At 38.9% G+C, this 26,638-nt stretch overlaps 2 protein-coding genes, 1 non-coding gene and 1 pseudogene across 11 annotated transcripts in view; 3 read left to right on the top strand and 1 right to left on the bottom strand.

The window, feature by feature from the left end:
* CWF19L1 (CWF19 like cell cycle control factor 1) overlaps positions 1-9,838 on the top strand; it is a 48,730-nt gene extending 38,892 nt beyond the window's left edge. For 2 of the 4 annotated variants that reach the window (XM_077125737.1, XM_077125736.1), the window contains exons 11-14: positions 5,657-5,929; positions 6,719-6,838; positions 7,223-7,320; positions 9,417-9,838. In XM_077125737.1, the coding sequence (XP_076981852.1) occupies positions 5,657-5,929; positions 6,719-6,838; positions 7,223-7,320; positions 9,417-9,561 (636 nt within the window). In that variant the 3' untranslated portion in view covers positions 9,562-9,838. Of the gene's footprint in view, positions 1-5,656; positions 5,930-6,718; positions 6,880-7,222; positions 7,321-9,416 lie in introns of all 4 variants that reach the window. The other 2 variants (XM_077125739.1, XM_077125738.1) reach the window with 2 other exon arrangements.
* On the bottom strand, positions 732-9,647 carry LOC143654149 (macrophage metalloelastase pseudogene; annotated as a pseudogene). Its single transcript, XR_013161691.1, has 2 exons — positions 9,315-9,647; positions 732-3,686 (listed from the first exon to the last, which is right to left on the bottom strand). The product of XR_013161691.1 is annotated as a macrophage metalloelastase pseudogene (transcript).
* LOC143654690 (small nucleolar RNA SNORA12) lies at positions 6,382-6,529 on the top strand. Its single transcript, XR_013161886.1, has one exon. It is a non-coding gene; the product is annotated as a small nucleolar RNA SNORA12 (small nucleolar RNA).
* A 1,301-nt stretch (positions 9,839-11,139) lies between the features above and the next one.
* CHUK (component of inhibitor of nuclear factor kappa B kinase complex) overlaps positions 11,140-26,638 on the top strand; it is a 93,238-nt gene continuing 77,739 nt past the window's right edge. For 3 of the 5 annotated variants that reach the window (XM_077125733.1, XM_077125731.1, XM_077125732.1), the window contains exons 1-4: positions 11,140-11,324; positions 15,617-15,711; positions 17,237-17,351; positions 18,008-18,077. In XM_077125733.1, coding sequence (XP_076981848.1) covers positions 11,220-11,324; positions 15,617-15,711; positions 17,237-17,351; positions 18,008-18,077 — 385 coding nt within the window. In that variant the 5' untranslated portion in view covers positions 11,140-11,219. Of the gene's footprint in view, positions 11,325-15,616; positions 15,716-17,236; positions 17,352-18,007; positions 18,078-23,451; positions 23,513-26,638 lie in introns of those variants that run through there. The other 2 variants (XR_013161688.1, XR_013161689.1) reach the window with 2 other exon arrangements.

The following is a 26,638-nucleotide window of genomic DNA, read 5'->3' as shown; positions in this document are numbered from 1 at the left end:
CCAGCAAGGTTGTAATATTTTTCTGTGAAATCTCTGGGTTCTGTTTTTCTTATCCTGCCCAGTAGGTGGCGCTCGTGGCACACGTTTGTCTGCGGGTCCCACCAGTAAAAGGTGCTGTGGGACCTTAAACTTTGGAAAACTCTCGCCGTCCTGGGGGTTCGCTAGCCGAAGCGGCTTGAGCCGGCCCGGGGTCCGAACGCAGGGAGGGTGTCCGAACGCAGGGAGGGTTGCTGGTCGCCGCAGCCAGGGAAAGAGCCCGTCCGAATTTCCTAGTCGGCCCTGGGCAACAAGCGTGGCGGGAGGGCGCCAGCGGCAGCGGCCCGCCCGAGAGAGTGCACGTTCCCCGGGAGTCACGGGGTCACCGTTCTCCGCGGCCTGGGGGTTTCCGATCCAATTCTCTCAGTTGGTCCGGGGGCTGCACATGGTGTGGGTGCCAGCCGCCTTGGTTTCAGGGGACCACGTCTCCAATTCTCCCAGCCGGCCCGGGAAGGGGGAAGGGAGTAATTCCGGCCGCTTGCCACCCCGCCCGGTAAGGCCCGCGCGCCTCGGCGATCTCACCCGAGCTGCTTCTCTCAGCCAGCCAGCCGTTCCAGGATGGGGTACGCTGTCTTTTTTATCTCTGTTGTGGCTTTGGGTGCTTTCTGTATCGTTTCTACTCCCCTAGTAGGTGTCCTGGAGAAGAAACTAAGATCCGCGCGTCTTACTAAGCCGCCATCTTCCAGGAAGTCCTCGTGGGCGGTTTTTAAGCAAGGGGGTTAGGTGACCTCTAGAAGGGGTGGCACATTTTACACAGCTTGAGTCATGGTGATCTTCCCTGTTTCCCCGACCTAATAATTTTGTTTTTACTTTTAATTAAAATCGAGAAGTTGTTCATTTTAGGTAAGCCAAAAGGTAGTTATAATTTCAGTCCAACCTTACAGAACATTCCCCAAAAGGTATTCTCTTGGCTTTTGAATGTTTCTATTTGCAAACTCAATAGTAGTATAAAAATTGACAAATCACCATATCTTAAGGGTTTTCAAAATTGAAAAACTTCTATGTAAGTATTTAATAAATACTTATTAAAATGAATTGACAAACAACATTAGTTATACCATTCGTAACAACCCAAACTGCTATTGCTTTTCAACCTTCTGGTGACATGATTGGATAGAATATTATATTCAAGTTGGTAAGCTCCTTTGGAATAGAAGGCTGCATTGATTTTAGGTCCAGTTCCTAGAAAGTTTCTGGTAATCAGTTTGGAATAATGATCGTTCATGAGTTGTCTCTTCTCATCTTACCTCCAATACCAGTTATCTATAAAGAAGTAAGTCTTGTAGATAAGTGGGTTAAAAACGGCTGCATCAGTTTTTTTCACCGAGTCAGGGAAACCCAAAGAATGTATGCTCTTTGGATAGTTTGGATATGTTCTTAAATTGCTGATTAGCAAGTACTTGTCATCTTTAAAAAAGAAAAACTTCATTTCTGGCTCCAATTTCATAAGCAGCTTGAATACCAGATGGCAAAGTTGGCCATAATTTAGAAATTAAACTAACTCTGATCTTAGGTGTCTCAGCATGCTTCTACCAGAAGAACTTGTCTTTAAAGAAAAATGTTTTATTTCCAATTGTAGTGACAGCATCGAACCTCAAATTGGGGGGTCACACAGTTCTGTACTATCGGGATCTGGCATGGGTTAGTGCTGTTCTGGGCCTCCATAAAGGAACTGAATGCCACACATGTCATCATTAGGGAGGCTAAATGTGTTGGGGTCAACATAACTGTAGGTAGGAAACATGGCCCTTAGGTCACTGGAATGGTCAAGATCCAAGGAATGGCCAATCTCATGAACTGCAAAAAGAACAAGCTTATGCCTCTGTTTTTTTTTGTGTGTGTGTGGCATGGGCAGGCACCAGGAATCGAACCCGGGTCTCTGGCATGGCAGGCAAGAACTCTACCCTCTGTTATTTTTAGTCCAGATTTCATTCTCATCAAAATGTACATCTCTTCCAATACCAGCTCCAGGTCCAAAGCATGGGCTAAAACTCTGCTTTTTCCATCAAAAGGGTAGAAATCTCCATGAGCTCCATGAGAAAAAGAGATCATAATACTAGGCTTGCCTACATTAATCTTTCTGAATTTCAGAGGGGTCACATCACACCGTACTTGAAAAGCCTTCTGGATGGCAGAGTTGACATCCACATGCACCAGGTCAGGGGTGAAATTGTTGCTTCTGTAGGTGATATAAAGTTTCTGGCATACTGGGCCCCCTGGTGTTGTCTTGAAATGATGAATGTCTGACACTCCACATCATGGGGTGTGCATCATTGTCAGAGTAGATGTGTCCAGTTGCCCAGTCACTTTTAAGCCCAAGAACTGTTGCATTTATTGAATTTTATTCTGCAGGAGGTTTCCATTGGCTTTTTTTTTTTGTCATTGGAAGTCTTCCCATGTCGAGGTCATAAAAGGCTCCCAAGTTGTGGTAAACCCCATATCATTTTCTTCTGTGTTTGTATCTCTGATTGGGAGAACAAAGCTAGAAGTGGTAACTTTCAGAATGAGAATCAACAGAAGAAACTTCATTCTAAACTTTTCCTGAATGGCTTAACCCAGTTTACTCTGTTCCTTTTTAGTCCAGTAGTCCAGTGTCTTCCTAATATCCTTTATTTGTTTAGCCATATTTTCCTTCATCTCCTTGAATTGATTTAGGAGATTTGTTTGGACATCTTTGATTAGTTGTTCCAAATTCTGTATCTTCTCTGACTTTTTAATTTGTTCCTTTGACTGGGCCTTATCTTCCTCTTTCTTAATATGGCTTGTAATTTTTGCTGATGTCTAGGTATGCGATTATCTTGATGAATTTACTGTGAAGGTCAGTTTCCTGTTTAGGGTTTTATCATTGATTGGCTTTGTGTTAAGGCAGACCATTTCCACAGGACCCTGGGGAGAGAGTCAGGAAAGACACCAGAAGGCCTTTTTGCCAGTTCTCCAAAGCTGCGTTTTCCTTGTCTGCTTGGAAGGTGGCACCCTTTGATAAACTGTTACCCGCAGCCCTAGGGAAGAATGTCTTTAAGCCTCCAACTTCTTGGCCCCTGTTGGAGGCAGGGTTGAAATAGTGGCCAGGGTGGTACCTGTTCAGGGTGGGATAGAACAGCAGTTCAGAGCTGGAATGCAGCAACCTACATTTGCCAGTCAAAAGCTATGATCAGTACTCATCCCCACTGTTCTTAGGGAGAAGGGCTTCCACCTCCCTTTCTGACTGGAGGCTACCAGCTATGGACCAGACCTTAATCGGCTTGCCTCAAGGGTAGAGGATGGGTGCCAATGCCAATGGGTGGATTGAGTTAGTTTTTTATTGCAATCTTTCAGTCTCTTCAGTCTGCTCTTCCCTGGATGTTGTACAGGGAACAACTCTGAAGCCCCAGAACAGTTGTTTCAGACAGTTTCTACCTATCTTCTAGCTGATTTTGAAGGAGGAATGAGTCCTGTAGCTCCCTACTCTGATATCTTTCTCAGAAGTCCTCTATGTTTTTTTTTTTTAATTTTTAACATTTTTATTGTGAAATATAACATATATGCAGATATGTGATAGATTTCAAAGTACATTTTAACAAGCAGTTACAGAACAAATTTCAAATTATGGTATGGGTTACAAGTTCCAGAATTTCAGGTATTTCCTTCCAGCTCTTCTAGTATACTAGAGACTAAAAAGAAAAATATCAATACAATGATTCAGTAGTCATACTCATTATTTTTCTTTTTTGTGATAAATAACATAGATACAAAAAAGCAACAAATTTCAAATCAAAGCATCATAATTAATTGTAGAACACATTTCAGATTTTGACATGGGTTACAATTCCACAATTTTAGGTTTTTACTTCTAGCTACTCTAAGATACTGGAGACTAAGAGAGATATCAGTTTAATGATTCAGCAATCATTTTCATTTGTTAAATCCTATCTTCTCTGTATAACTTCACCATCACCTTTCATCTTTCCACCTCTCTCTTTAGGGCTGTTTGGGCTATGGTCATTCTAAATTTTTCATATTGGAAGAGTCTATCGCTAATATGGAGTAGGGAGATGGAACTAGCTGATATTCTGGAGAGGCTAGGCCCTCTAGGTTTTAGGACTTATCTGGTCCAGGGACCCATCTGGAGGTTGTAGGTTTCTGGAAAGTTACTCTAGTGCATGGAACCCTTGTGGAATCTTATATATTGCCCTAGGTGTTCTTTAGGATTGGCTGGAATGGTCCTGGTTAGGGTTTGGTTATGATAGGTAGCAGTGTCTACCTGAAGCTTGTGTAAGAGCAACCTCCAGAGTGGCCTCTCAACTCTATTTGAACTCTCTGTGCTGGTTTGAAATGATGTATGTACCCTAGAAAAGCCATGTTTTAATCCTAATCCGATTTTGTAAAGGCAGGCGTTTCTTCTAATCCCTATTCAATACGACATGCTTGAAACTGTAATTAGATCATCTCCCTGGAGATATGATTTAATCAGGAGTGATTGTTAAACTGGATTAGGTTACGACATGTCTCCACCCATTTGGGTGGCTTCTGTAATCCTATAAAAGAGAAAGCATTTTGGAGAATGAAAGAGATTCAGAGAGAACAGAGAACGCTGCAGCACCATGAAGCAGAGAGTCCATGAGCCTGCAACTTTTGGAGATGAAGAAGGAAAATGCCTCCCTACGTACTTCATGAAACTAGAAGCCAGGAGAGAAAGCTAGCAGATGATACCATGCTTGCCATTTGCCCTTCCAGCTGAGAGAGAAACCCTGATTGTTCACCATGTGCCTTCTCACTTGAGAGACAGACCCTGAACTTCCTCGGCCTTCTTGAATCAAGGCATCTTTCCCTGGATGTCTTTGATTGGATATTTCTATAGACTTGCTTTAATTGGGACATTTTCTTGGCCTTATAACTGTAAACTAGCAACTTAATTAAACTCCCCTTTTTAAAAGCCAGTCTGTTTCTGGTATATTGCATTCTGGCAGCTAGCAAACTAGAACACTGTCTTTTATCTATATCTAAAACATCCTCTCGAAACCTATGTTTGGTTTTGACAGAAATATTTTTAGTTGCTGTTAAAGGCTGCCATCCATCGTTGGAAACTGTAGTTCTCTACCTCTTGGAGGTATCTGGATTTGATGTTTTCTCCTTCATCCTTCCATCCCATTAGGTTGTATGTTTATTTTAATTTTGTAGAGATCAGTCAGCCACTCAAGGCTGCAGGGACAATGGATGCTTAATCATGTCATCTAAGCCTTTTTTCTAAGCCTAGGAGGTATATTGGGGAGGGGCGTTGGGTATTATAGTAGGGAGGCAGAAAGTTGTCATTTTGAAATCAGAGATGGTATATTTCTGTGGCTGAAGGTGATAGTGACTGAAAAATTGTTTTCAAGTTTGCAGCCTGGAAGCAAACGCCAACTGTTGTTCCAGTCTCCTTTAGCTCTGGTGTGACTGAAGCTAAAAACCTGCATGTGTGTCTCTCCCAATTAATTTGTTCCTAATTCATTTGATAGTTGCATAAAAATTTGTTGCATCTAATCTCATTCTTGAGCAGATTCTAGGAAACACTGTTATTATACCCTGTAAAATCAGATTTAAGTCCAAGAATTTCTATTGATGACTTTCTGGTCAAATTTTTATGGCCTCTGTCTCTGCATAGGCTTTCCTCCCTGAAGAATCATATATGCGGTATTCATGTCTGAGTTCCATGCTTTCTCTTCAGTGCTACCTTGCCCTGGCCAAAGGAGGCTTATCTGATGACCATGTTCTCATTCTGCCGATTGGACACTACCAATCAGTTGTGGAGCTTTCAGCAGAGGTGGTAGAGGAGGTGGAGAAATATAAGGCTACACTGAGGCGATTCTTTAAGAGTCGAGGGAAGCGGTGTATTCTGTTTGAGAGAAATTATAAGAGCCATCATCTCCAGTTACAGGTAGGTGGTCTCTGGCCAAGATGGAAGGGCCCCATGGGGACCCTTGATATTTATTGGTAAACAAATACCTTTAACATATTCAAATACTATGTATATAAATAATGTTGGTTTTAATTAATATTCAAATGTTTTGTTTTTATTTGATATTTAAATTGTTTAACATAAATGTTTATCTTAATGTTCATTTACAGAGTTAAAGAGAGTCGAGTGATAATTTCAGAGATTTCACAGGGAAGTGCATGGTCAGTGCAAGTGAACAGCACAGACAATATCTTGTTTAACAGAGGAATGGGTAGTTGAGGAAGGCTCTAAGGGAGATTTGGGCCTTGATCAATGGAATTTGCAAATAGTGGATATTTTGTATGGAGGCATAGAGGCATGAAACCGAATCGGAGCCTGCATGGGGCTAGCAGTTTAGACATTTGGAGACTGGTTATGGACAATTTGACTGTACTTGTGGTGGTTTTCTTTCTGGCGCATTTGTTAAGTTTTCAAATGGGCCTGATTCTGCCACATATAATATATGGGAGCTGGCAAAGACTTGAAGACAAAGAGGCCTCTTGATAGTCTTTCCCACACCAGAGTTTGGCTCCTACATGTGGCAAGCTATCTCATAAGTTTAAGTCCTTACGGACAGGCTAACATAGACCTGTCTGACCTGAGGAGAATCTGTGCTGAGGGGTATTTCTCTGCCCCTGTGATGGATTTGCACCTTTTCAGGGACTATGGGCACATCTTCTCTGGGACCTACCCAAAGTACCCCTAACCTCCCCCAACCCCTGCTCCCAGGTCATTCCTGTGCCACTCAGCTGCTGCACCACTGATGACATAAAAGATGCATTCATTACCCAGGCGCAGGAGCAACAGATAGAGCTGTTGGAGATCCCAGAGCACTCTGACATCAAGCAGGTGAAACAGGAGGGGGAGGTTTTTGACATGTTGAACCTGAGGTACTGTCAAAGTATTCTAAAATGTTAAGTAGGAAGTGAAAATTTGTGATTAGAGTATGGGGTATTGATTAGAATAGAGATCCAGATGGCATTTCAGCCAAGTCCTAGTGCTTTTCGGGGAAGAGAAGGTAATTAAAAATTTCCTAAGGTGGGTATTTAGGAGACTGTGTGCCATGGGGAGGATCTTGGTAATATCTACCAATTTCGCTTTTTAAAATCTGGTTCCCCAAGTGACTTGGTATCTGTAAACTACTTGTATCTTTTCTTTTTTTGTGGGTTTTTAGACTGAATTTTTGCTAAATTATAGTTTATACTATAACTCATGCAACTCTGTTTACTTTAGATTGCACAGCCAGGAGCAGCATATTTTTATGTTGAACTTGACACAGGAGAGAAGCTTTTTCACAGAATTAAAAAGAATTTTCCTTTACAGTTTGGAAGGTTTGTTTGCTTCTCTTCTTTTAAATGTAATTTTACTAGATCTAATATGAACAATGTAGTGAGATGCATGGACAATTAACACAAAGATAAATAAGGAATAGTACTTGCCCTAAGAAATATATAGACTTAGGGCAAGTCAGATGTTACCATGTGTGACAGTAATTAATGCAGAATATGAGAATGTTTTGGGGAACAATGAAAAAGTTTTGGAGAACAATGTACTTTAGAAATTTAGAGAAGAGAGAGCTCATTTGTACTTGATGGAAGTCTTCATGAAAGGATTAAAGTTGAACCTGAGAGATAGATTTAGAGGACAAAGATTTGGGTGAGGACACTCCAGCCAGGCATAGAAAATTGCTCCATTAATTGAGCATATGCTCTGTGTAGGTTCTGTGCCAGGAACTGTACATGTATTGTCTCAATTTCATGCATTGTCCCTGAATTTCTAAAGTAAATTGTCTTCTAAAACTTTTTCATTGTTCCCTAAAACATTTTCACATTCTGCATTAATTACTGTCACACATGTTAACATCTGACTTGCCCCAAACCATGAGGTCTTAACATCATTATTCTCTATTGTCCTAAAGATCTTGATGAGGCTTCATTTCTGCTCCTAATATTAGGTAGTACGTAACTGAAAAACCACATACAGGGTGATAAAAATTAAGCCAAGACTGAAGACGGAGACGTTGGCAAGAAGAGACAGAGGATAGAGGAGAATAGAAAATGTGCAGAACAGATTATCTAAAGCTGGTGTCTCATTTGTAGCTGTTTTTTACCCCTAGTTAGAACTGGGCTTTAAGTGAATCTTGAACCAGTTTTGAACTGATGTAGAATGTGCCCAAGAGATTGCCACTATTCAATAAGTCTAGTAAATGTAATTGTCTGCATTTTCAAAAAGACATTATCTTTTTGTTTTTACCTCAGCAACAAGAAGATGTGGACACTGACTTTGCAGGCTCATGATTCACAGACACACAGGCACATAAAGCCCACAAAAGGGAGATTTTCCAAATGGTTTTGTGCTCATGATGGTTGTATTTTCAACATTTAGTATTTTTCAGAGTACTAATTTACAGTTATGTGGCATTTTATAGGTAAGAAAATAACTTAGAAAGATATCATTTTCCCAACTATACAATAAAGACAATATTCTCTCTGTTTAACAGATGAAGTAGCTCAGAGGTTTGCCTAAGGAAACAGAACTTGAGCTCCAGTTCTTTGACTTAGAGGAATTCTGTGATTTGAATTCAATTTTTCTACTTATTGTAGCTTCAGAGTAGAATATTGGCCATATAAATGCACAAATAGAGTTATTTCTACTATATCAAAGTGAGTAAAAATAAATACAAATAAAAACGCTGGCATTAGAAGGCAGCTTGTGTGTAGTGTGTCCGCATATAGTAACTTTCAGTCCTGAGGGTCAAGATAAGTTGTTTGGTTGATAGTGAGCTTGTGTAGTTTTGCCTGTGTTGGCCTGAATTCTGTGGAAGGAGAGGCAGAAGAATTTCAAGACAGAGAGGGTATGACACTTGGTATCTCACTTTACTAGGCCCTTATGGTCTAGTTGGGATGACAGACTAGAGTTTAACTTGTAGTCACAGCTATTGTGGAGGTTTGACTGTTATTCCTACACCTTATAAAAACCCTGTAAGGTAGGTGATATTATTCTCATTTCATAGGTGAGGAGGTAAAAACTCAGAGATAGAGTAATTTGTCTAAGTAACAGACCACAGGTGGCAGAGCTAGGAATGGAATCAAGTCTCTGATCTTTCTGACTCCAGTGTCTGCCCTCCTTCTACTGTGTCATGTTGTTTCTCAAAGTATTAACAGTATAATTCAAAATTGTTCAATAGAGGAAGAAGTTAGTGGGGTACAGAGCATTAAGAAACAGGTGGGACCTGAACTGGTCATTTAAGTTGGTATGATGTTGATAGGATGGCAAAGATGGCACTAAGAACAGGAAAATGGTACAAGCAGAGGAATTTGCATACCTTCTTTGGGTAACACTGAGGAGTTGTCTGATTGGAGAGGAACAGAGGGAGGAGGGGGATTTCCAGCTGATGCTGTCCTTTTGACTTTAATTCTTTCTTCAGGGAGGTCCTGGCCAGTGAAGCCATCCTTAATATTCCTGACAAGTCTGACTGGAGGCAGTGTCAGATCAGCAGGGAAGAGGAGGAGAACCTAGCTCGCTGTTTCCGGAAAGAGTTTGAGCCCTTTGACTTCACTCTGGATGACTAACCAAATGGAAAGATTTTTTATGAGCTTCACAGATAGTAGCAGCAGCCTGTTTTTAAAGAAACTACATATACCTATGGGGACTTTTTCCCACCCTCTTTTTCATGCATTCCTATGGAACCTGCCTGCAGTAAGAGGCCTAGGACTGAATATATTTTGGAAAAGTCACATTCATGAAAACCCTATATTAAAAGTATGTCTGTCATCCAGTTCCAAATACAGCCTGGTTTTAACAAAATTTTCAAAAACATTGAAACCATCAAATAAAATTCATAAACTTTTCCATTGTTGACAGGTGTTTTGTGTTCATGTTACTTGTGACTACTGAAATGAGGTGGTGTGTGTAATAGGAGGTATCAAGGCTTTAGGTGTAGTTGTTATCTCAGAATCACACAGGGTGGCCTCTCCTTGAGAAAGCCAGAGTACAGAAGAGATCTAAGATCCTTAACATTTTTTCTCATAGCATTCATTTTGATGTACAAAAGTTCATTCAGTCCTTCAGCAATTATTTCCTCCTATGAGCCAGGTATTTTTTAGGCTCCGGGAGTATAGCCATGTCCCAACATGGTCCCTGTTGTCTCAGAGTTTACATCTAATTGGAGGAGGAGGGGGCAGATTTAAGAAAAGAAGATGAATTCTGCTTTGGCTATGTTGAGATTGAGATGCCTGAGAGATCTAACAGATGTGGCATCTGTTGTTGGGTAGATCTAAACTCATGGACATCTAGATTGGTGGTGATAGGGATTTGGGGATCATAAAGATATAGGCCATTGATGAAATTATGAAAATGAGTGAAGAAAATTCTAAGCTGAGGATGGCTACCTGAGAAATTAATATTTAAGGAGTAGCCTGGAGATAGAGTGGTCCAACAAGTGCACAGAGAAGGAGCACAGAGATCCCTGGGGAATGCCATATTTTGAAAGCCAAAAGAAAAGTAATTGTTCCTATATAATTGGGCACTTATGATCCAGATAGTAAATTTTACTTAATGCTCACGAAACCTCCAAGAGGTAGGTATCATTACCTCTATTTTACTCACGAATAAGCTGAGACTCATACACTTGAGCCCAGAATCGACAAGCCTAGATGAAACAAACTGGAGCTCTGCAGGTCTCTGACAAACGGGACGCTTACGGGAGTGAACTATGAAGGCTAGTGCATCAATGTGCTTGTTTGCGCAGGATTCTTTCGATTTCTTCAGATTCCTCAATATTTAAATAGCTGGTGGCCTTTGCCAGTGCCGGTTCAGTGGGCGGTGGGGTTGAAGGATAAATGGAGCAGCCTGAGAAAAGGTGATGTGAGACAGGGCGGGAGGCAATCTGAAGTTTGGAAAAGAAAAATATATAAGAGAATGGTTTGAATGGAATGTATAATCTGGACAGAGCTTATATTTTCATGACTGGAAAAAAACCCCACAGGATCCTCTAGGTTAGAAAAATGATTACAGCATTCCCAAGAGTGGATTTGGAGGTCTTCCTGGCTTCTCCACCCTTTAACCGCTAGGATTCTGGCCGGCACCCGGAGAATTTGGGGCGGGGCTTTGCTGAGACAGTTCCCGGAAGTGACGCATACATCTCGCGAGAAGAAAAACGCGCGACCCTCGGCGGCCCGGAACCGGCCTGGGAGCAGCGGTTAAGTTAGGTTGCTTCCCCTCCCGCCCCATGGAGCGGCCCCCAGGGCTGCGGCCGGGCGCGGGCGGGCCCTGGGAGATGCGGGAGCGCCTGGGTACCGGCGGTTTCGGGAACGTCTGCCTATACCAGCATCGGGTGAGGCCGGGCGCGAGAGGGTGCGGTGGTGGGTGTTTGTCTGAAACGCAGTGACTGTCAATATATGTGAGACTTGGACAGTGTTGGAGAGCCAGTGGGTCATAGCGTGCGTGTGTGTGATACCGTGCTTGTGAATCCGAAGTTGTGTCTGTAGGAACACGTTGAGAGTGGTCCTGGGTCATTGTGAGAGTGAGCTATTAGGGAGGATTTTTGGTATGTATCAAGGTATTTAGATATTTAGATCTTTTTGTAGACGTGGAGCGTCAGGGTGTGTGGAGCAGGTGTACAGAGTTAATGTATGTGAGCACGAATGGATGAGAAAACGGGGATAAAGGAATGGGGGCTGCCTGTTGGAATGTGTTTTTACCTGTGTGTTCTTGGAGGCCAAGGATATTAGTAGGGGCTGGAGCAGAGAAGGATTCATGGTGGGTCCAAGAGTTAAGCCTTTGGAAGCATGGGTAGGCTTTGGAATAGGACATACATTCCAGGTTGCTTGTGTGAGGACGAGCTGGTGAAAATGATCATGACTTCAAAGGGAAGGAAATAAGATTGGGGAGGGAGGAAGGATTTCAGTTTGTGGAGGACAGCTAATATCGGACCCAGGAATTTTACTTTGAGTTAATTGAAGATGTTTAACCATTGTAGCAGCAGTTAATAATCGTGTTTGAGTCATGTATCTTTTCAGATACCAATAAAAGCTATGAACCCTTACCCCCAGAAAAACGCACAGGCATATCTACACGACCTTGGGTATCTTATGCATTTGCTATTTGAGGGGGCTTACAGTCTCCTGAAGCATATTAGCAGACCTCTTAGGTATATAGACTTTGGGTTAATAATTCCAGCAATGTGGCCTTTGTTTTGACATCTGTAAGATGGGTATAATATACATATTTCATGGGTCTGTTTGAGAGTTAAATAAAATAATAATGTATGTAAAGCTAAGTATACTGTTTCTGGCCCATGATAAGCTCGCAAATATTAGCTGTTGCTGCTATATCACTGTTGCTGTTATCATCTTCATCCTCATTAATTGGTTTTAAAAATGGAAATGTAAGGTAAAAGTGGTGTTCTAAGAAGATTATTTTGTAAATAATGAATTTGAATGGAAAAACATGGGGCAAGATGAACAGTTAGAAAATATTAAAATGCCTGTATTTGGCCTGTGAATGAATAAGGTTATTAAAAAAAAGAAATTATGATTTGCTGTTTTAAGGAACATAGGAGTGGGTAGAGGTCATAATGTGGGTAGGCAGAAGGGGAAATGGGAGTCTACCTGGGGGACGGTAGGCATGTTTGTGGGGCAGAGTGACAAATGTCACTAACAGAACGAAGTTTTGTGAAGCAGATTTCTAGATAGAGCATAGGAGGAAATCTTGGAAAGAGGGCAAATGGAAGGTAAAAGCCTAAGGCATTAAGTACTTTGAAGCCAATGAAGTAATAAGTTTAGTAATTCTCACCGGGAAGGTGTGTGTGGAGGTGGGGGGGGGGGCGGTACTTAAGACAGTCAAAACAAAGAACCAAAGTGCTTTTAGTGGAATGTTGCCTATAGTCTTGTTATCTAAGCCTCCCCATCAACCGATCATAAGAGAGGAAGCATATATGGTGATAGGATTTTGTGACTGCTTCTCCTGGTCTCTGTTTGGGGCTGAATGAACTTATCACTTTTTAAATGGAAGAGACTTGGGTTCCTCTAAAATCTTAGAAATTTCCTGTTGTACATAGAGACCCTTTTCCCAAAATGAGGACATTTGATAGCTGAGCATATATTGAGGAGAGAAGGAATACTCTGTCATAAGACTTGGAAACAGCATCATTCTTTTTCCAAACCTGACTTGGGGTTTACATTTACAGTTTTCGAGATATTCATACGTTTGGTGGAAGCCATGACCCAGTATTTCATCTATACCCTTTAAAGCACAATAAAGAAAATAATGTGAAATGTATTATTTAGCTGATGACATTACTGGTTGCTGGTGAAACCTAAATCTGCAAAAACAGTATTCCTTGCCCTCAAGAACATCTCAGGTCCAGTGGAAGAGATAGGCAGGAAAACAATTAAAATACAATGTGATAATCTATAACAAAGGTATTTGCAAAGTGATATTGAAGCATGGCCATAGTAACTGAAGCATTCTTTCTGGGGAAGAGGGTGGCACGTCTCAAAATGTGTTTGGGAAAACTAATCCCATGAAATACTTTCAAAAAGGATATGATGGCCAAATGCATTTGGTAAATGTTGCGTATACTATTCCTTCATTTGGAGATTCATAACCCATGTTACCATAGTAAGAGCTCTAAGAAATCCTGTAGTAAAGAAACCAATTTTATTTAGTAACTTTTCCAAATGTATTTGAACACAGAACTGGTTTTGTTTTATTTATTTATTTATTTTTGCTGAACATCTATACACTTCCCACCAAACACTCTTTGTGAAGTGGTTGAGTGGGAAAGGCCTGCACAGAGTAAGTGACATAAGAAGTTAAAAGATCTTCTGGGGTGAGACGTTTTTGAAGCAGATTACTTCCTGCCTCATTCTCACTGGAATTTAGGGTTTAACATTGTTCATGGTTGTACCAGATTGTGTTTATGGTGGTGGTCTAGCTTGCTAGCTGCCGGAATGCAATATACCAGAAACAGAATGGCTTTTAAAAAGGGGAATTTAATAAGTTGCTATTTTACAATTCTAAGGCCAAGAAAATGTCCCAATTTAAACAAGTCTATAGAAATGTCCAGTCTAAGGCATCCAGGGAAAGATACCTTGGTTCAAGAAGGCCAATGAGGTTCAGGGTTTCTCTCTCAAGTGGAAGGGCACATGGTGAACACAGAGTTTCTCTCTCATCTGGAAACACACATGGTGAACACAGCATCATCTGCTATCTTCTTCTCCTGGCTTCCTGTTTCATGAAGCTCCCTGGGAGGCATTTTCCTTCTTCATCTCCAAAGGTTGCTGGCTGGTGAACTCTGCTTCTCGTGGCTATGTTCTTCTGCTTTGCTCTCTCTGAATCTCTCATTCTCAAAATGTTTCCGCTTTTATAGGACTTCAGAAACTAATCAAGACCCACCCAAATGGGTGGAGACACGCCTCTACCTAATCCAGTTTAACAACCACTCTTTATCAAATCACATCTCCAGGGAGATGATCTAATTACAGTTTCAAACATATAGTACTGAATAGGGATTAGAAGAAATGGCTGCCTTTACAAAATGGGATTAGGATTAAAACATGGTTTTTCTAGGGTACAAACATCATTTCAAACCAACACAGGTGGTAAAAGTTTACATGTGACATAATTACAACTAGGCACCTGCCTGTAACAAAAGAAAAGTTGAAGGGAGTGAAGATTGTGGTTAACCTAGATTGTAGTCTATCCTAATTCCTTATTTCTGTTGCTATACATAGACTGTTTTATCTCTAGCCTCTTTTTTTTTTAACCCCGGTCTGACTATCCCAGTTCCAAGCTATGTCTTGTTCCCCTTCTGTAATTTTTTCCCCCAGTCCCTGGGCTCTTCCCTCTTTATTCATACATAGCCTTTACCATACCCTTGGTTTGTGACAGAGGATGCACATTTTGGAAGTCCTTCTGACTTTACTCACAATGTTGGAAACATAGTGTAGCCTATTTGGCCTTGACCGCTGTTGCTGGGCTGCATTATTAGTATGGCTACATACTAATGGGTACTGATTCAGTGGGTACTGAATCTGGCTATTTCCTGTAATGTTCATCGAGATGGATTTCATTTCAGTCATAGACTGGAGCTATTTATAGATGTGGAAGCTGAAGTATGATCATTATTAGGATTTTTTCCCATGTCATTTGCATCTAATTTTGGAGGTTTTTTTGCATTAGGTTTGGTCAAATTAAAACTATTTCTTGCATGTTGAGATTAGAGAGCTCCTGTGAATTATCTTCATTCTAGTCATGCTGGAGTTTGGAGCTCTTGTTAGTTGGCTTGACTATGATCTGATGAAAAGTTTGTTGAGACAATATTTGTATTTTTTCTAGCAATATATAGGAAACAATGTTCTGAAGAGACTTCTTTCAGTATCAGCTTTAGTTTACCTTTTGCTTATGTGCTGTGATGTGCTTGAAGGTCAGTTTTAAAGCACTGATTTAATGGTCTCATTGTCTACTTACCAAAAGTGTTGGCTCAAGGGAGCTGTGGATAAATATATTTAATAATAAGGCTAAAAAGTTTTGTTTCCCCAGGTTGACATTTCTTTCATAGCAAGCAAATCTGTACAAGAACCTAATTTATTTATTTTTTCTTTTGTTTTTCTATTTTGCCAGGAACTTGATCACAAAATAGCAATTAAGTCTTGTCGCCTAGAGCTAAGTACCAAAAACAGAGAACGATGGTGCCATGAAATCCAGATCATGAAGAAGTAGGTACATTTGATAACTTATCTTTCCCCCATCCTGCAGCCCAGACAGATGTCATCATAGGGTAGGAGGCCAAGAATCCATGAAATCCATGGAGTCCACTCTTCTCAGGATCTTTTTGGGAATATATCTTTCTCTCTCTCATTAAATATGTGTTCTGTTTCAGATAATAACATCGCATTATAATTAAGAAGATTTAGTTTAAGAGGTCATCTAGTTATTATCAGACTTAGTTCTCTGAGAGCAGAATCTTTTCTCTGGGATTTGGACAGTTCCCATGTTATACTTTCTAGTTAAATAATGATCATTATCCCTATGTCTTTTTCACTTACTTTTTTTTAGATAATATATTTTTGTTGCTTCTTAACAAATAATCCCCAAATTTAGTGGTTTAAAACAGCAAATATTTAGTAACTTACTCTGGATTAGGAATTTGGGAGTGGATTAGCTGGATGGTTCTAGCTCTGGGTCTCTGGAGATACTTAAGATATTGACTGGAGCTGCAGTCATCCACAGGTTTTGCTATGGCTGGTGTATCTGCTTCCGAGGTCAAGTATGTGCTTGCTGGCCAGAGACATTAGTTCCTTACCATTTGGGCCTCTCCACAAATTAGGGAAGCTAATTTCTTAGTAACATGATAGCTAGTTCTACCCAGAGCAAATGATCTTAGAGAGCAAGAGGTAAGCTACCATGTCTTTTATCATCTATGCGTGGAAGTCACACTGCATCCTTTCTGTCACATTCTGTTCATTAGAACTGAGTTGTACTCCTCAGTCTGCACTCAGTGGGAAAGGAATTAAGCTCTTGAAGGGAAACGTATCAAATAATTTGTGGACATATTTTAAAATTGCCATGGTAGGTGTCCTAAATGCTTCACAGATACTTCTAATTCTCACAGCAACCCTGAATTTAGGTAATGACCCTTATTTTGTAGACGAGGAGGTTGGAATTCACTGAGTCACATGGCTGGTTGGTATTGTTATAGTCAGAAATGAGTGCTTTCTGACTCTGGTGTCTGTGTCATTTAATGTGTCTAGAATTGGCTTTGTGGTAGGATCACCAGGAAAACTTTTAATAGTATAGATTCTCAGGCCCTACACTTGGAGATTCACCTTTGATTTTAATAGTATTCGCTTTTGTAAGTGATTATGGGATAGGGAATGTGATATAGTAGTTAATAACATGAACATTGGAACCATACTATCAGATTTGAAACCTTGCTCAACTACACAGTTGCTGTGTGATCTTAAGTTACTGAATCAGTTTGTACTTCAGTTTTGTCTTGTGTGTGATAGGAATAATAAATCCATCTATAATCAGATTATTGTGACAAATAAATGATTTAAGTGTGTGTTTATAACAGTGCTTGGTGCATAAAAATTTAATAGTAGAAATAGTGATAGTGCAAGAAATTTGAATATTATATATAATGACAGGCTTTGTACCCCCCACTTAACTTCCATTTCAAACCCTAATCCCTTTTGTTGAATAAAATTTTTTATTATAATATTTTCCCCTTCTTGTTAGATTGAACCATCCCAATGTTGTAAAGGCCTGTGATGTTCCAGAGGAACTGAATATTTTGATTAATGATGTGCCTCTTCTGGCAATGGAATACTGTTCTGGAGGAGACCTTCGGAAGGTAGGTGGATATTTTGAAATGATGAGAAAATAAATTATGAACTGTAGTAGTGTTTGAATCACATTCAATATGATGATCTAGAATAGGGGTTAGAAAACTATTTACTGCTACCTGTTTTTGACGATAAAGTTTTATTGGAAACTTGATCCAGTGATCATTTCTTTGCATATTGGATATGGCTGCTTTCCTGCTACAGCAACAGAGTTGACTAGTCATAACTGAGACTGTATGGCTTGCAAAGCCAAACATATTTACTCTCTGACCCTTTATAGAAAAAATTTGCTGACCTCTGATTAGAACCTGCATTTTATTTATTTGTTTGCAAGATGTGACTGTATGAATGGTGTTATGTCAGAATGTCAGTGCTTGTTTAAGATGCTCATGAAAAAGTTGTCTCTTGCAAATCTTTCTTTCCCATCTCATTTTGAACTGTTTTTTGAAGTTCAAATACTTTCCCACTTTCATCTGTTTTATGAACCTTATAATGAAATTTGAATGTTCTCATGTGGATTTGTTTTTTTCCCTCATTTGTTTTCTTTAACTGTGACTTATTTTCTCATTTGAATACTCTCTTATTGTGATTAATATTTGTAGCTATCGTTGACCAGCAGTATGGGTAGTACATATTCTTAAATTTCCTTTTTTTTTTTCTTTAGCTACTCAACAAACCAGAAAATTGCTGTGGACTTAAAGAAAGCCAGATACTTTCTTTACTTAGTGATATAGGTATGTAATCCATATGAAATTAGCATTGTAGTATATTTCCTCTTTGGTTCTTAGACTATTCTATATACTACTTGGGAATTAAGGAGAATTGTTGATATACTACATAAAGCATATATATTTTTAAAGATCTATAAGCAATTATAGAAAAATCTATTACTGTTAATGCTAAATTGAAACTAAGATATTTTGTTGTTTATTTTTTGTTTTTGGCTTGGAGTCCATCTTCAGCTAATAGATGTTCTAATTGTTGACAAAAAATGGTGTGAAATGTCCACATTAAATGTCAAACCCCTCTCCCCCTTATTAATACTTTGTGTGCAGTGGAATTGAATCTCTTTTAGGCATTGGTTCTCAAGTTAGCTTGCAGTATACAAATCTCTGTTTACTCAAAATTAGTCCTGAAAAATTCCTACAATAATTTATAACCTTGGAGGAAGCTGAAAAGCCAAGAATTTGCTTCCTTATATATATTTTGTTTGTTTGTTTGTTTTTATTTCTTTTGTTTCCTTATATTTTGGTTATTCTTCTTCGTCAAAGTCTTGTTAAAGAGGGTGATTTAGGTGGGAGGGAAAGGATACAAGGTTAAATATATGGATGTTCTCAATTGCTTGCTCCATTTCTTTTTTTTTTTCCTTTATCTTTTAATTTTTCTTCTAGTGTCTTTTACTTTTTCTTCTAGTAACATATATGACCTAAAGCTTCCCTTTCAAACTACATTCACATATATAATTATGCTGTTAATTACACTCACAATAATGTGCTATCATCATCTCTATCCATTTCTAAACATTTACAATCAAACTAAATACAAACTCTCTATAAGTTAAGCATCAACTCCCCATCCTCTACCCCCATTCAATCTCCTGGTAACCTATATTCTAGATTCTTATTTTAGAGTTAGTCTGTTATAATTAGGCAATTATATAATTGCCTATTATAATTAGTTCATGTCAGGGAGCTCATACAATATTTGTTCTTTTGTGTCTGGCTTATTTCACTCAGCATAATGTCCTCAATCTTGTTGCATACTTCAGGACTTTATTCCTTCTTACTGCTGAATAATATTACATTTTATGTAGTATTATGAATTTGTTTATAAATTCATCAGTTGATGGGCACTTTTGTTGCCTGGTGGGAGTGTAAAATGGTACAGCCACTGTGGAAGACAGTTTGGCACTTCCTTGGGAAGGAAAGTATAGAATTACAGTAAAACCCAGCAATCCCACTTCTATGTATATATTCAGAGGAATTGAAAGCAGGGACTCAAACAGTTATTTTGCACACCAATATTCATAGTGGCATTATTCACCATTGCCGAAAGATGGAAGCAGCCAATGAGTGTTCGTATTTCTCCACTTCCTCTACCACACTGGTAGTTTTCTGTTTTTTTTTTTTTTTTTTTAATGGTAGCCATTCCAGTGGATGGGAAATGATAGCTAATTGTGGTTTTGATTTGCATTTCTTAATAGCTAGTAATGTAGAGTATCTTTTCGTGTGCTTCTTAGCCATTTATATATCCTCTTTGTAGAAATGTCTATTCAAGTCTTTTGCCCATTTTTTACCTGGATTGTTTGTCTTTTTATTGCTGAGTTGTAGAATTTCTCTAAATACTCTGGTTATTAAACCTTTATTGGATTTGTGGTTTCCAAATATTTTTCCCCCGTTGAGTAGGTTGTCTTTTCACTCTTAATAGCATTTGTTAATGTGGTGTATTACGTTAATTGATTTTCTTGTGTTGAACAGTGCTTGCATACCTGGGATAAAACCTGCTTGATCATGGTGTATAATTCTTTCAGTATACTGTTGGATTTGATTTACAACAGGAGTGTGAGCAGGATTGGTATTCAGTCTTCTTGGAATTATTATGAATTCACAGGAATTTACCTGTGAAGCCATCTGGTTGTGGGCTTTTCTTTGTTGAGAGGTTTTTGATGACTGATTCAATCTCTTTACCTGTAATTGGTCTGTTGAGGTCTTCTATTTCTTGGGTCAGTGTAGATTGTTCATATTTTTCTAAGAAGTTGTCTATTTTGTCTAGATTGTCTAATTTGTTGGCATACAGTTGTTCATAGTATCCTTTTATGATCCTTTTTATTTCTATGGGGTCAGTAGTAATGTTCCCCCACTCATCTCTGATTTTATTTATCTGTGTCTTCTCCCTTTTCTTCTTTATCAGTCTAGTTAAGGGTTTGTAAATGTTACTGATCTTTTCAAGGAACCAACATTTAGTGTTATTAATACCCTCTGTTTTTTAAATTCTCAATTTTATTTATTTATGGTCTAATATTTGTTATTTTTTTCTTTCTGCTTGCTTTGGATTTGTTTGCTGTTCCTTTTCAGTTCCTCCAGGGATGCAGTTAGGTCTTTGATTTTTGCTCTTTCTTCTTTAATGTAAACACTTAGGGAAATAAATCTACCTTTCAGCACTGCATTTATTGCATCCCCTAGGCTTTTTTTAATGCAATTTTATTGAGATAAATTCACGCACCATATAATCTATCCAAAATATACAACCATTGGCTCACAGAATTATCACAGTTGTACATTCATCACCACAGTCAATTTTAGAACATTTTCATTACTCTAAAAAACTAAAATTAAAATTCAAAATATGAAAGAAAACCTAAAACATTCCTTACGACTTGTACTGGTTTGAAACCATGTTTTTTTTTTTTTTTTTTTTTTTTTTTAAGGGAGTAGCAGTTTTTATTTTAAATGATTTGGTAGTGTTTTAATTTTTACAACTAACAAATATTCTTTTTCTAATTAAAAAAAGATATACAGGAAGTTGATATGGAACTGGTTGATGTTGTGGAGAGAATGGCCCCTTTTGGTTTCAGGACTTATCTGACCTAAGAACCCATTCAGAGGTTATAGTTTTCTGGAAAGTAATCATAGTGCATAGAACTTTTATAGAATCTCAGACAGACTCTAGGTATTCTTTAGGGTTGTCAGGAATGGTTTTGGTTGGGGTTGGGCAAAGCATGGTAAATAGCAATATCTAGCTGAAGTTTGTGTAAGTGTAGCCTCCAGAATAGTCTCTCAACTCTATTTGAAATCTCTGCCACTAATGCTTTATTTTCTTACAACGCTTTCCTCTCATTTTGTCAGACAGGCATTGTCGGTCCACAGTGCCAGGGTGGGCTCATCCCAGGGATTCATATCCCGCTTTGCCATGAAAACTTTCACCCCTGGAATGAATGCTGGGAGATGGCAATGATTTTACTTGCAGAGTTGGGCTTAGAGAAAGAGCAACAAAAGAGGTCCTCTGAAAGTAACTCTTAGGCATATATCTATAGGTAGGCATCATTTCTCCGCTACATAGCTAAGCTTCAAAAGAGCAAGCCTCAAGATCAAGGGCTTGGTCCATTGACTTGCGAATCCCTAATGTTTGGGGCAGTATCAGGGGTTTCCCCAGTGGTAAAGCTTAATAGTTCCATATTTTTTTCCCCATCCCTCAAGGAACTTTGCCAATACTTTCTGATTATCTGCTGAGCATACTCTGGGATGTATCTGAGCATTACACTAAATTATATAGAATTACATGCCCACATTCCCATTTTGGGCACCATGTGTTTGGGTTATTTAAATGCTCTCTCCAGACAGATTGAATTAGATTATGTGCTACAGAAAAAATTAGGTTTTGGACAAAATAAACTTTTCTTCCTTTAGTTTCCTAGAGTAGGTGAAGTTCTAAAATACAGACAATGTCCTTCTTACCCCTGTATTTTTTTTTTTTTTATTAATTAACGAAAAAAAGAAATTAACCCAACATTTAGAAATCATACCATTCTACATATGCAATCAGTAATTCTTAACATCATCACATAGATGCATGATCATCATTTCTTAGTACATTTGCATCGGTTTAGAAGAACTAGCAACACAACCGAAAAAGATATAGAATGTTAATATAGAGAAAAAAAATAAAAGTAATAATAGTAAGAACAAAACAAAACAAAACAAAACAAAAACCTATAGCTCGGATGCAGCTTCATTCAGTGTTTTAACATGATTACTTTACAATTAGGTATTATTGTGCTGTCCATTTTTGAGTTTTTGTATCTAGTCCTGTTGCACAGTCTGTATCCCATCAGCTCCAATTACCCATTATCTTACCCTGTTTCTAACTCCTGCTGAACTCTGTTACCAATGACATATTCCAAGTTTATTCTCGAATGTCGATTCACATCATTGGGACCATACAGTATTTGTCTTTTAGTTTTTGGCTAGACTCACTCAGCATAATGTTCTCTAGGTCCATCCATGTTATTACATGCTTCATAATTTTATCCTGTCTTAAAGCTGCATAATATTCCATCGTATGTATATACATACCACAGTTTGTTTAGCCACTCGTCTGTTGATGGACATTTTGGCTGTTTCCATCTCTTTGCAATTGTAAATAACGCTGCTATAAACATTGGTGTGCAAATGTCCGTTTGAGTTTTTGCCCTTAATTCCTTTGAGTAGATTCCCAGCAATGGTATTGCTGGGTCGTATGGCAATTCTATATTCAGCTTTTTGAGGAACCGCCAAACTGCCTTCCACAGTGGTTGCACCATTTGACATTCCCACCAACAGTGGATAAGTGTGCCTCTTTCTCTGCATCCTCTCCAGCACTTGTCATTTTCTGTTTTGTTGATAATGGCCATTCTGGTGGGTGTGAGATGATATCTCATTGTGGTTTTGATTTGCATTTCTCTAATGGCCAGGGACATGGAGCATCTCTTCATGTGCCTTTTGGCCATTTGTATTTCCTCCTCTGAGAGGTGTCTATTCAAGTCTTTTTCCCATTTTGTAATTGGGTTGGCTGTCTTTTTGTTGTTGAGTCGAACAATCTCTTTATAAATTCTGGATACTAGACCTTTATCTGATATGTCGTTTCCAAATATTGTTTCCCATTGTGCAGGCTGTCTTTCTACTTTCTTGATGAAGTTCTTTGATGCACAAAAGTGTTTAATTTTGAGGAGTTCCCATTTATTTATTTCCTTCTTCAGTGCTCTTGCTTTAGGTTTAAGGTCCATAAAACTGCCTCCAATTGTAAGATTCATAAGATATCTCCCTACATTTTCCTCTAACTGTTTTATGGTCTTAGACCTAATGTTTAGATCTTTGATCCATTTTGAGTTAACTTTTGTATAGGGTGTGAGATATGGGTCTTCTTTCATTCTTTTGCATATGGATATCCAGTTCTCTAGGCACCATTTATTGAAGAGACTGTTCTGTCCCAGGTGAGTTGGCTTGACTGCCTTATCAAAGATCAAATGTCCATAGATTTACCCCTGTATTCTGATGCACCTTAGTCCCGACCTGATCGACTTCGTTCATATCTTTAATTGAAGCCTGATCTCTTTTTCATTTTCTTTAACAGTTGTTGTATGTGGCAATGCTGACCTGCAGAACTCCTACTCTGAGTCATAGGTGTCACACAGGTACCCAAATTTCCAAGGAAATACCAGATTATATATATATAGCACAGCCTCTCAAAATCTAGAAATAACAATTAGAGCTCTGGACTAAATGTGACTGCTGTAGAGCTTACAATCTAGGCCCCAATTTTCTTATAATTATTTTCTAGAAGAGACCATTTAATATCTGCTCTTTTGTTTCTGCCTTACTTCGCATAATGTCCCCCAGGTTCATTTACCTCATTGCATACCTCACAACTTCATCTCGTTCTGTAGCTGCACAGTATTTGATCATATTTATACAGCACAGTTTGCCATTCCACTTCTTAGTGTATCCTTCATCCACCTCCATCCTTTGGGCATAGTGGATAATGTCAAAAGTAAGCATTCCATGTCTCACATTATCCTCACTTAGTTGTATAGTCATCAGCACTCTCAGTTGCCTCCCCCAAGAGAAAAATAACTAGTAAACATACCCTACCAAATAGAAAATCCAGACTTCCCCTTAGCTTTTGTCCTCCCCCCAATTATTAACCCTGGTATTGCTGTGGTACTATTGATGTCTTCCTGTTTTTCTTTTTTTTTTCAATTAAAAAAATTTTTTTAAACATAACGACATACAAACATGGACATTCTTACCAAGCGATTATTCCATTCTTGGTATATAATCAAAAACTCACAATATCATCACCATGATCATTTCTTAGAACATTTGCATCAATTCAGAAAAGGAAAAAAAAGAAATAAGAAAAAGCCTCATACATACCATACCCCTTACCCCTCCCTCTCATTGACTACTAGTATTTACATCTACCCGATAAAGTTTAGTCTTTGTTTTCCCTATTTTTTTCTGTACCCCTTACCACTCCCCTACATTGATTACTAGTGTTTCAATCTACTAAATTTATTTGAACATTTGTTCCCCCATTATTTATTTATTTTTAATCCATATGTTTTACTCATCTGTCCATACCATAGATAAAAGGAGTCTCAGACACAAGGTTTTCACAGTCACACAGTCACATTGTGAAAGCTATATCATTATCCAGTTGTCTTCAAGAAACATGGCTACTGGAACACAGCTCTAGGTTTTCAGGCACTTCCCTTCAGCCTCTCCAATATACCTTAGCTAAAAAGGTATTTTGACACTTTATTTTGTCTCATTTCTCTCTTTCCCTTTTTGATTGCAAAGGTTTTCTCAATCCCTTGATGCTGAGTCCCAGCTCATTGTAAGATTTCTGTTCCACATTGCCAGGGAGGTTTACACCCCTGGGAGTCATGTTACATGTAGAGAGGGGGAGGGCAATGAGTTTGCTTGCTGTGTTGTCTGAGAGAGATAGGCCACATCTGAGCAACCAAAGAAGTTCTCTAGGAGTGACTCTAAGGCCTATTTTTAAGTAAACTTAGCCTATCCTTTGTGGGGATAAGTTTCATATGAACAAACTGCAAGATTGAGGGCTTGGCCTATTGCTTTCGTTGCCCCCACTGCTTATGAGAATATCAAAAATTCTCCACGTGGGCAAGTTGAATTTTCCCCCTTTCTCACCATTTCCCCAAGGAGACTTTGCAAATATTTTTTTATTCTCTGTTTGTGCTGTTTTGAAAGGATGTGTGTATCCTAGAAAAGCCATGTTTTAATCCTAATCCCATTTTGTAAAGGCAGCTGTTTCTTCTAATCCCTATTCAGTACTGTATGTTTGAAACTAATTAGATCGTCTCCCTGGAGATGTGACTCAATCAAGAGTGGCTATTAAACTGGATTAGGTGGAGATATGTCTCTACCCATTTGGTTGGGTCTTGATTAGTTTACTGGAATCCTATAAAAGAGGAAACATTTTGGAGAAAGAGAGATTCAGAGAGAGCAGAGGATGCTGCAGCACCACAAAGCAGAGAGTCCACCAGCCAGCGACCTTTGGAGATGAAGAAGGAAAACGCCTCCCGAGGAGATTCATGAAACAGGAAGCCAGGAGGGAAAGCTAGCAGATGACACCATGTTTGCCATGTGCCCTTCCAGCTGAAAGAGAAGCCCTGACTATGTTTGCCATATGCCTTCTCGCTTAAGAGAGAAACCCTGAACTCCTTCAGCCTTCTTGAACCAAGGTATCTTTCTCTGGATGCCTTTGATTGGACATTTCTGTAGACTTGTTTTAATTGGGATATTTTCTTGGCCTTAGAACTGTAAACTAGCAACTTAGTAAATTCTCCTTTTTAAAAGCCATTCCATTTCTGGTATATTGCATTCCGGCAGCTAGCAAACTAGAACACTATTCAGATCACTTGGGGGTTTATCAGGCCTTGATGTCCTTCTCTTAAATAGAGACCATAACATACAATAGTAGTTTCCCCCTGTGCTCCAATATTATTTACTCTTTGTATAAAATTCATACCTTTGCAGTAGTTGATGCAGGAACTTATTTATATTTGTAGTATTAATTGGTGGGATACGTGGATGTATACAACGCCTTTCAATCATGTTCATCTTCAATATGGCAATATTACTTATAGACCCACTAATGAACTGCCTTCACATCTATCCAGTCCCTTACATTTAAGTTCAACCTCGTCAGTTAACTGTTCACCGATCTCTGACTTCTGTGTATTTCTATGTCCCCTGTGTTCTGTATTAGAAGCCTCTGAGTTTACCTTTACCAAGGTCATAAAAGCAAAATCATGCAGTATCTGTCCTCTTGTGCCTGGCTTATTTCACTCATCATTATTTTCTCAGAGTTCATCTATGCTGTCATGTGCTTCCAGACCTCATTTCATCTTACTGTTACATAATATTCCATCATATGTATATAGCACATTTTGTTTATCCACTTGTCTATTGATGGGCACTTGGCTTGTTCCATCTTTTGACAATTGTGAATAATGCTGCTATGAACAGTGGTATGCAATTGTCAGTTGTGTCACTGCTTTCATCTCTACTGGTATATACCAATTAGTGGTATTACTGGGTCATAGGGCAACTTGATACTTAGTTTTCTAAGTAACTGCCAAACTGTCTTCAGTAGCTGCCATGCCATTGTATATTCCCACCAGCAGTGCCTTAGTGTGCTAATTTCTCCACATCCTCTCCAACATTTGTAGTTTCCTATTTGCTTAATAGCAGTCCTTCTTAGAGGTGTGAGGTGACATTTCGTTGTAGTC

Source organism: Tamandua tetradactyla, chromosome 13 (assembly GCF_023851605.1).
Source record: "Tamandua tetradactyla isolate mTamTet1 chromosome 13, mTamTet1.pri, whole genome shotgun sequence".
NCBI lineage: Eukaryota > Metazoa > Chordata > Mammalia > Pilosa > Myrmecophagidae > Tamandua > Tamandua tetradactyla.
Note: the sequence above shows the minus strand (reverse complement) of the source record. Positions and strands in the feature narration are given on the sequence as shown.